General features: G+C 41.8%; 1 protein-coding gene across 2 annotated transcripts in view; it reads left to right on the top strand.

Annotated features, from left to right (window-relative positions):
- The first annotated feature begins 323 nt into the window (after window positions 1-323).
- Window positions 324-11,181, top strand: part of unc5cb (unc-5 netrin receptor Cb) — a 153,476-nt gene continuing 142,618 nt past the window's right edge. For both annotated transcript variants that reach the window (XM_079580940.1, XM_079580941.1), the window contains exon 1: window positions 324-541. In XM_079580940.1, coding sequence (XP_079437066.1) covers window positions 421-541 — 121 coding nt within the window. In that variant the 5' untranslated portion in view covers window positions 324-420. The remainder of the gene's footprint in view (window positions 542-11,181) is intronic.

The raw sequence follows: 11,181 nt of genomic DNA, 5'->3' as shown, positions 1-11,181 counted from the left end.
CGGCAGCCGAGGTGCGAGGAGCGACTTTACCGGAGGACTTTTTCTTTTCCTCGCGCTCGGGAACATACGGAGCATGAGCGTGCTGCCTTCTGGTCGGCGCGAGCGTGTGACGGGAGACCAAAACGGAGTTCGCTTTTAATGCACCTTCCTGAGCTGACGAGAGGCGATGCGCGAGCTTCTTTCCCCTTAAACCGCAACGTTTCAGGTGTTTAAGCTACTTGGATTAGATCGGCTCTCTAACCAAACCGCAATTTAACCCTCTTTTTTTTTTTGTTCCTTTTTTGTTGACTTGCATTTGGTTCAGATAGGACTTTACATCACAGAGGCGAGGCTACATTCAGTCCCGGCGTTAGTCCTAAGTGAGCGGGACTTGCCTCAGACCCCGGAGTCAGACCCGGGAGTTTGGAGTCTTTCTTCATCATGGGCTACGGCGCGCGGACGGACGGAGACGGAGGGCGAGCGTTCAGACACGGCTCCCGAACGATGCGACCTCTGCCCTGGCTGTGTGTACTCCTGCTGTTGAAGACCACCGCTGCTCAAGGTAAAGAAAGAAAAAGAAAAGAAAAAAAAAAAAGCAGCATTTTCGGTGTGCAAACTTGAAATTGCAACTCGTTAAAAGTTGTGTGTGCGCGGAAGTGCCAAAAATTAAACGCACGAGCTGAGTTGTTTAGGACAGAATGGAGAATGGACGCTTGCTAAAATGACTGGCGACTGCTCACGTTAATGAGGTTGTACCTACGTGCGTAATTTGGTTGTAATTAGCGATCCAATTACTTAATGCGTAACTAATGATAAATGCCTCCCCCCCCAAAAACGCTGTCATGGTGTTTAAATATTTATGTGGCGCTTCTCCAGTTACGCTCAGGAACTTCCTTTTCACCGAAGTAAGGATTCTGCTTATGTTTGTCAAAAGCAAAAAGAACATTTAAAATCATGGCTGACCGCGTACAATTGGCTGTGAAGCGTGTAGTACAAAGAAATCAATCTCATAGTGATGTAACGAGAACAGCCTTCATTTCTAACTCACTCCATGTTGTGCGTAATGAAGGGCAAACTGATTCAAAGTTTTAATTCCTCTGAACCACTTCCTTGTTTTATTTCTACTCAAATGAGTGATTTACAGACCCAGATAAGATAAAGCTATTTGGTCAAACGCTAACTAATGAAAAATGAGGCTAAAGTCCTAACTGCAGTTTCATCTGTTTGCTCAAAATACATCCCATGTAAGTCAATTATTTTCAGACTCGCCGCTGTTTGCCAAAGGGTGATTGTAACTTCTCCGAGCGCAGGAGCCATTTCGATGCCACAGTTATTTGTTCCTCCGGTGCAGGGAGATGTGTGCGCCGCTGAATGATGCTTTGTGTAAACTGCGGGAACTGTCAGTTCTGGAAAGCATTAAGATAATGCCACAACACCTGAAGCCATTTACTTAATCTGCTGCTCTCTTTGCTGAGTGGGATTCTCGGTCAAACAAAGGGCTGCTGGGGAAGAAAAAAAAACCCATCAGGGGGAGATTGTATGTTCAAGATGTGTTTGTACATGCGTGTCACATGCCAAGTGTGTTGTATATGTCTCCAGAAGGTATATACAGTAGGTGGTCTGACTACTGAGCAGGGGAGATGAGTGGAAGAAGCAGGATTTGAGGAGTCACTGGCCCTCGAGCACACACACTCAAGTGGAAGTAAACGTGTCGTATGTGGCGCTACAGAACAATACCCTCATCAAGTACTTATATACGATCACATTTCTAGATAGTTGTGCAATGTATACCCCATGAAACTAAAATGTATTGATAATGTTGTGCATAGTGCCGTGGTGTAATCCGAGTTCAGTCCAAGTATAGGTTTCGTCTTGGTTTAATCCCGTGGGCATTTTTGTTTCGGGTGTAATACATTGTGGGTTTTATATTCGGCTCCAGTTTTGTAAAGATAAAATCTGTATTTGCCTCTGTATCCAAAACACGAAACTCAAATCATAATTGCTGTAATCTATGCTTTATTTATGGTACATTCATAGTCTTCAACATGTGTGAGAGAATGTTGACCGAATGTTAAATGAAATCATTCCACATTGCACATCATACAAGGGCTTAGACTTAATCTCTATACAAAATATAGTGATAATCACATGCTTCCTATTTAGGGGGCCTGCTGGTATGTCCCTCCGAAGTTTAACACTGCTTTTTGACCACATTCTCAGTCAGAGCAGAGGGTCTACGAGTAAGTAACCTTATCTAGCTCTTGCAGGCCTTCCATCTTCCTCCTACATAGTTAATGAGGAAGAGGGGGCAGAGGAGGCAGAGCAGAGGGGAGCAGTAGAGGGAGAGGTCCGGTTTCTCAGGGGCCAGGGTGCCATGACATAATAGCCATCCCCGGAACCCCCAGAGAGCCCAGTGTCATTGGAACATGAAAAAAAGAAAAAAAAGAAAAGGTCCTTCTCTGTCCATTAAGAAGAAGTCGATGCAGGAGCAGAACATTGTTGGGGGGCTAATTAATGGGCTCTGTTTTGGTGGCACCAGAGAGTCACTAGTTGGGTGTGAAACTACTGATGATTCAAAGTGGATCGCATGGCCACACATCGCCCGTGCCCGAAGCCACGTTGGGTCTACGGGCGCCATCTTTTTTTTTGGAGTTTGCATTGCTGACTTGATTTGAGGAAATGTATCACTCGTTTCACACTTTTCCTGATCGGACCAAGTTTACTTTGCTTGTCTGAGGACATTTCAGACCCGTTCTAATGTAAATCTCGCTTGAAAATAAGAAAGTAAAAATTTCTAACCCCATTGGCAAAGAAAATTACTTGAAATAAGGACGAAATGTATTGAAACGAGTCAGAACAAGTAAAATAACAACAACATCTTAACTAGTCAAAATGATTATGCTCAAATTGAGACGTTTATACTAATCTAGTTTATTACTTTCTTGCAGTGTAAAGTACACATCCTCTTATTTCATTTTTCCTCAACATATCTTATCATACAGGTTGTTCAATCACACTCTTCAGATATTTCCACTTTAGTAGCGACTTACTGCTCCACTAAACTATATTATAGGACGTTTACATAGAAATTCACTGGTAAATATTAAAAAACAACACTTGATTTATTCAACCTTCTATCCCAGGGACATTTTGGCTGTTAGAAATGCAAATCTGCCCACATATTGACAGACCTTACCTATTTTTCGTTATGATGCTTTTGTTCATCCCGATTTTTTTGCTCATACCTGAGAAATGTCCCTGTTTTTGTTAGTTGCAAATGTCACCGTATCCACCGTTACAGTGTTGCCTGCTCGCCCCAAACAGAAAGATGCTGTAGACATCACAGTGCTCATTAACCCGCTGAACTCCTGACAAAGGCAGACAGGTTGAGGCAGATAGGAGCTCCGGAGCGGCGAGAAAACCAAGCCGAGACTTCTGTGACAGTAGCCGGTTGGGATCCGCTCCTGGTATGTCTGCGGGGAGCGTCAGGCATGTGCATTGTCTGCCAGCGTTTTGTGTGGTTTTTACAGAGAAAGAGAGAGAGTTAGAGAGAGGGGGGGGGGGGGGTATTCAAGGAGTCAACCTGAGAGCCGATGGATGTCCTGTAGGGCGGGAAATTATCTGTCTAAGCTTTCAAATGCTGACGATACAAAAGAAGACCGGTGGCATGATTTATGGTCGTGATAAGTGACGGGAAAGTCTGGAATTTGATCAAAAATGTCAGCTGAGGGGGATGCATTGTGAATAGGATTATGAATGATGAATCATCAATACCTTGGCTGATTTAATCACTGTGGCTGCACAACTCAAATGAGCCGGCACAGTTTCCGCATTATCAACACACACATCTGATGACGTGACGTATGCAACGTGGAAATGAGTGTCTCGCGAGCTCTGGAGATGCATCTGAAATGAAAGAGACGACTTTCGCGCGGTTGATGTTGATTTGTTGTGTGTAGTTCAAACAAACGTTGTCTTCTCCGCACAAATCAGCCGACAGAAATGCTTGTGCTGACGGGCAGATGTGAAGTGCGGTGATTTGCTGTCTGACCCGGGCTGAGCAGTGATTCTTGGAAGTAAGCTACAGTTTCGATATTGATTTCACATTTGAGTTGGGCTCCGGAGGGGGAGCTGCTAAAAAGGAAGGGGAGGCTTGAGGAAAACCTCCCAGCTATTAAATCATCTTTAAGCTCCAGTATTCAAACGTGCAGTGTCTACAATTTACGAGCGCATAAAGAAAACATTTCAGCGATTGACTTTGAAGGCAGAGCTGTGATTTTTATGATTTATGTGTCCATCGTTTGAATGTACGTATGTGTCAGGCAGTTCACTTAAGAGCAATGTGGTGATGAAGAAGTTACAGTGAGTTTCTGAGCTCATAAGACTTACATTATATCTTGATATTTATGTGCACCAATCCAGCTTTTTTGCTTCTCAAACCGATTCTTGGGTTTGAGTACCTGCTGATATCCGATATTTACCAATACCAAGAGACTGTCTTAAAAGTGTCTTTCTCTGAGTGAAAAAATGTATTGACTCTTCCCCATTGTAAGATCAATAAAGTCATATTTTATTGTCATGTTACACATCAATTATATCTATTGATAAACTCACGGATAAACATTTAACAAGGATGACTTTTCAACTAAATATCCTTGGGTATATGACAGGCTTTAGGTCACATTAATATAAACAACTCACATGAAGTGACCTGATCATTATAAATATGTGAGATCAGTTATTTTTTTAACTAAAATACAAACACTTAACTGAGCAGTAGTTATTTTATATCATTAGGCTATTTTGGATATTTCTATCATAGTTTCTGACCCTGCCTTGATTAGTTTTCGTTAGCCCTAGCATGCTCCCGCTAGCTTTAGCACGCAATTGCTAACCGCAGAATTTTGCGCGGCGATCAAAAATACATTTGCGAAGTTTAGCGATTGTTCTTAGCTTTACAATGATATGCAACATGCCCATATTGTTTTTAACGGCGTTGAGAGTCAAAAGTAGTATCGGTTCAGTATCGGATATTTGTAGCCGATATCGTATTTTTTGCAGTATTGGCAACGATATCCGAAATCCGATAGTGATTTATGCAATTTTACCCTTGTTTTATTTTATATATCAGTGATTTGCAACTTGGGGGTCATTACTTATTGGGCATGGCATTTTATATCGTTCACCTATGTCTAATTACCTTTGAGATGAACAAAAAATACTTTATTTGTTCATGTTGATAAAGGGTGTTGGGTCACCGATCAGCCAAGAAAATAGAGGTCACAGAGAGTGTTACATTATTTTTTAATTATCTTTAATGGAATTATCTGCTAGTTTATTTATTTTTGAATTCACTTATGTGTTTAAAAATATGGGTTGATATGGGTTGTATTTTTATTTATATATTACTTTTTAGCTGTCAGATTAAATCCACACACTCAATTAAAAAAATATGACTTAAATTACATCCACTTTTATTACCCACCTCTACCCACAACCATACTATACTTTTTTTTTTTCGGATCAGTTCAATTTTTCCACAATGCTACCCTTATGTGCTCCATGTTTCTACCCTTTCAGTTGATGCGTCCTTCGAGAATTGTTTATGGAGGGAAACGTTACAGGATCTTGACTATAAATGGCTTTTAAAATATTGTGAGTCAGTGCACAGCATGAGTTCTTCCCCTTATTTTCTAACTGACTCGAGCCCCGGGCCGTTACGTACGTAGGTAAAAGTGAATGTTATTCCTATCATTATTATTCTAAAAGTCTTCCCTGTGGCCTGACAACTGGCTCCTTAGGGGACGCTAACATTACAGCCGCCGCGATCATTCCGTAAACAGCGCCTGTATGCACAATGAGTGTATTGTGCTCCAGAAGCCTCTCCTGTAAATTACCTCTCGTGATAGCCCCTTCGAAACCAAAAAAAAAAAACAGGTCTTACTACACAAATTTGGTGTCACTGAAGGAAGTAGGAACAGTCAGGGACACACTGTGTTTTGATCAGGTAAAGGAAGAGGCCATAGTGAACAGTGTGCACGGTGTGAAAGCTCCTGAGTGGGGGGTCAGGGGTGAGCTTTGGAAGTTGGCTCGTGATAATTACTGTGAAATGTGGCCTCGCTGCTTCACTTGATGTCATACAGTATTGTTATAACAGCGCAAGATGTATAGAGAGCTATTTCAGGGCTTGCTGTCGTGGAGTGGGTCAGGAACTCGTCTATTTCGCTGCCGCAAAGAAAATAACAGTTTCTGACAAAGCCTGCCAGTATTTTCGGTGCATGATGTCACGCTTTATATAAGGCACACCACCAGCTTGCATTTTCTCATTAAATATGGACTCAGTGGATATTTACGTGAAATTTTCCATTCGGCAGTCACCGAACCGTCATAACCCCAACTATGCTGTTCACTTCATCTATTTGTTCTCGGAAGAAGCACAAAATGCAGTCTTTTGTAGCTCATTTGAAGCATCAAAACAGACACATTTCTTTCAACTTCTCCCCCCCAAAGCCTTTCTTTCTCATCATGCCCTTACAATTATTCAGGCTGGAGAGTGGCACAAGTGAAAACAATGTATTCAACAAACAAACTTTTCATTCTCATTTGGAGCTGTTTACCTGCATTTCCAGCCTTCTAGTTTTCGTCCGTCTGCTTAATATAAAAGGCTCTTAACCATTCGCTTTGCAAATGAGGTTTTCCTTGGCTGTGTTTAGCGAATCAGACCTGTTTTATTGGTCGCGTCTTGAGGACCGTGAAGTCATTTACAGCTGGCTCTTTGCAAATAAACTTGACTTGTGCAGTTTAATAATGATTTCAGATTCCCCCGTGCAATCATCTCCTCTTGTTTTGTTCCGGGGGGACGCGCAAGAGGCGTGCAATGCGGCGGGCGGCAAGGACATAAAGGAGGCCAGTGGGACAGGCGGGTTGGTGGAAAGGTGGGAGAACGGACAGGAACGGACAGAGGAGCGCTATTAATCACACTGCGTGACAGTCTCAACTACAGGGGGCTCCACTCTGCTATAGTCACTCCTATTAGCAGTCCATTAGCAGCTCAGCACAAGTCTGCACTGTGACAGTCTCTACATGTCCTGTCCTGCGCTGGGACACATCAGGGATCAGTGCTCCCCTCGTTGCTGCTTTGTCTCCGCATGGGTCACCTCAAAGTAATGACTCTTTCTTGTTCTGGGTTGGCAAATTTCAATAAAACTCTTTCATGACAATTGCTCTTCTGGATGTGTTTGTCATGACTTGCATCGGCCGTTTGCGTGGCTTGATTACATTAGCGTTAAATTGATGGGACAAGGACAACATTTGGAAATGGTATTTACTCAGAACTTTTATGTCCAAAGACAGGTCTTCAAAAAAATGTTTAAAAACATTAATTGCAGTACCGTATTTTCCAGACTAGAAGTCACACTTTTTTTCATAGTTTTAATCAGGTGCGACTTATATATCTTGTCAACGGTGCAGTTGCGCCTCTGTGCCCAGGTAGTTGCCAATGCGGGTGCGACTTATAGTCCAGAAAATACGGTATATGGGTCAATGACGTATAAGGGGTCTAAAAACATATTTTCAAAATTGATGGCAGGCATATTTTTTAGACAATAATTATGTGTTTAAACAAGTTATGTTTGTTAAATAACATTTCAAAGTGTTTAAATGTATTTTTTGATGTATTTGTAGTTTCTGTGTATAAAAAAGTCTCAGGTGGCGCAACAAAGTTTTTTCTCAAATTTAAATAGTTTCCAAAAATTTGTACAAAGTAAAATCTTTGCCAAGTATATCCTAGAGCCTTTCTCCTCTGAGAATTTCATATGTAATTTGTAGCAGACTGATGCTGGAATCAGTAATTAAACCAGAGGACCAGGGACGGAGTGCTTGGTGTCAGCCCAGAACTATATTATTGGTTCAGTATTGGATATTTGCCAACCAATTTTTTTTTCTAGCCCTCGTGTGGCCCTTAATTTTGCACCCTTTCAAGACCCTAATGTAAAAAAATGTACACTCCAAAAAAGAGCCTTAAAATAACCATACATTTCATTTTTTTCTGCTTCTTTTTACAAAAATCTTCAGTGGCTTTTGGGTCATTTTGATAGGCCGCGGGTTCCAGTGGCTTTCGGGTCAAAATGACCGAAGGCCCCACGAGGGATTGACACAGATAACTGTGTGTAACATTAGCAACTCATTTCAAATTAAATTGGCTTTTATGTGGACTCTTACATTAGCTTTAGCATTTGTAAAAAAAATACTTTTAAAACAAATGTAATTTTTTTTTAATAATATATTTTTCCTAATATTTACATTGGTTGTACCACCTGACACCGAAAGTGTGACAGTTTACCAATGAGTCGGAAATAATCTATTTATTCTCAATTCTTTCAATTATCAAACCTTTTCACTCAGACATAAAGACGACTTGTTCTTCTGGCTGATGTCATATCCTGTTTGCTGTTGCTATTCTTTATTTCAAATTAAAAGCCCTGTTCTTACTGTAGTGCCACCCTGATATTTAAGATTAAAAATTGTCGGACAAAAGTTTTTTAGTTTTCTCAAAAGCTTTAAAACTATTAATTTTCCCAAATGACGCTTATTTGAAAAATATTTAATACACAATTGTGCCACAATGTTCTGAGGTATTGTTGAATAAAGTGATACATGCAATGAAATGATCCAATTATTTTTAAAAGAAATTTAACACTCATGTCAATGACCCATATACAAGTGGGATGGCCTTCTCTCTCCTTCGATGTTATTGACGGGCTGACTGATATTTTGTTTCTGACCTGTCAGCCTGATGCTCCTCATGATCGAAGTATCTCCATTCGTCCCAAAATAGGACTAGAATTCAGAATCAGAATCAGAATAGTTTTTATTGCCATTGTTTGAGAACAGGTTCACAAACTTGGGAATATTTCTATTGGGGCATGCATAAAGAATATTAAGATAAACAAGATAAAAAGTAAAAGATGGTATTAAGCCCTCGCTGCTGGTTTGGTAGGGGTCTGCTGAAACAAGGTCTAAGTGCACTAGACTAGAGCAATGAAGCCTCTTTTAGGCTTTCTGTGGGGCAAATGATAATGGAGGGGTCAGTAATTGTTCTGAAGGGAACGGGGGCAGAGTAGTTGTATGATGATGATGATGATGATGGTGATGGTGCTGTGACCTGATTTACCCATGATCCCCCCCCGTGACACAGAACGACTCTCCAAAGTTGAGGTGCATTAGAGCGGCAGTCGTTTTCGGTGTGATTACAGGAGAACCAGAGCCTGGGGGGAGATGGGGGGGGGAGTGCCACTGTCCCGCTCTTGATCTCCGGTTCATTTTTGATGAGAGATCAGAGTCAACAGAGGGAGAAGCGCAGCGGCGAGAGCGGGGCTGATATGCAGGAGGACAGAGCCAAAGGGGAGAGTGGAGTGATTATGAGTTAAGTGGCCCTTCTCCAGCCATTAGCAGCAGAGGGCCAGTGTGGCACATAGTCAGAGAGAGAGGATAAGGACGCACTCTAACTCCTGGGCCTCTCATTTGGCATTCTGGCACGGTGTCCCTCCTGTACCGCTAGAATCCGGCTACAATTTCTGTTTTCCTGCTCCGGCCAGTGTCATGCCATTGCTTTTGACTGTAGACAGATAGATTTGCCCCCAAAGTTTAAATTAGGGCTGCTCGATTATTGAAAAAATAATAATCACGATTATTTTTGTCATAATTGAAATCATGATTATTCAAACGATTATTTGTTGCCTTTAAAAAAAAAGTCTTTATTTTATTTGTAGATTTATTCATAAAAAAAACTATGCTGAATATGTTCTGTTTTCTGAACAGTCATAAAAGTACAGATGATTTCAAGAATGCCTCGGTTAAGGAGAGGTCTCTGTTTCACACCTGCCCCCTGCTGGCCAGCCCTCACACCTGCGCAAGTAAACTGAGCAGCGCGGCCTGATGACGTCATCACACAGCGCTGTTTGTTTTTATGTCAGGCAAAAGCATGAGCCATGGCACGTGAAATGCGAAGGGAAAATAATCCCAGCGCCATGAAATAATGCAAGTCTGCTTTGCAACAACAACAAAAAAATATGAAAAAATGAAATAAAAAAAAATTTGGTCATGCTAATTTTGTAATCATTTAGTGTAATAATCGAAATCGTAATCGAATTTCGATGAATTGCACAGCCCTAGTTCAAATGATGTTTTCCCCCGTTGTTGCTCAGCTGGTTTGTCTCAAAACGAATGAAACCTCGGCTTTAGTCACGTTATATAATAGTGTGATCATCATTAGTCTCATAATTGAGGCAAACATAGGCCATGAGTGTCCCGTTCTGGTGCCATGCTGCGGCAAAGAGGATTTACAGTCAAACTGGCGGAGTCAGAGGGATTTGAGCCATCGCATGGTTGCTTTTACTTGTAAAGTCTATATGCACAGAGACACTATAAAAGGCCAAAGTGCTGATGACAAGAAGTTAAAGGCCGAGTCAGAAGAAGCCTGTTATTTCCCCACAGGCCAGTATCAACGCTCCCTGCAGCTCTGTTCCCTCGGTGTAGTGCAGCGTTGAGTGGAGCGTGGGCTCGCCATACCGCCACATGGCGAGAACTTATTCTGAGCCCAACATTTTTAGGCCGAACGTGCTGAGCAGCCAGTTTGAAGGTGTGTTTCCCGGTGAGATAATCCAAGCTTAGCTCCGGCGCTTGATGTCTGCGCGGCAGGGCCTGAATGCTTTTGCAAAGTCAAAGAAATTCAGCTATGTTGAAGCAAAACTAATTTACTTACACTTACATTCACAACACTAGTTATGTTATTTTGTGAGATTACTTTAAGATGCAAACATATGCAAGCTCTTAAGGCAACTTTTAAAATCAGAGGGTATTCAAGCTTCATATGAACTAAAGCTTGAAATTATGCTAACCCCGGCAACAAAACGAAACTGCTACAGACAAAGCAAATATTTTAATTTCTTGACACAGCTCTTTTTTATTTTGGGCCCACTCGGGTAGAGAGATTCAGCTAATTGTCAAAAGCCAGGGCTGGAGTTCAGAACACTGAGGCCAAAACAGTGTCAGGCTTGTTATCCACAGACTATCATAAACATACCGTTTGCTCTGCCCGATCCCGTCAGACCTGGGAAGCTGAGCAGGGAAGGGCCTGGTCGGTACTTGGATGGGAGACTGTTGGGTAACACCAGGAAGCCCAGCGAATGTAGTGTGTGAGTG

The sequence above is a fragment of the Gobius niger genome (assembly GCF_951799975.1).
Source record: "Gobius niger genome assembly, chromosome: 2".
Lineage (NCBI taxonomy): Eukaryota > Metazoa > Chordata > Actinopteri > Gobiiformes > Gobiidae > Gobius > Gobius niger.
The sequence above is the reverse complement of the archived record's forward strand: the minus strand, read 5'-3'. Positions and strand labels throughout refer to the sequence as shown.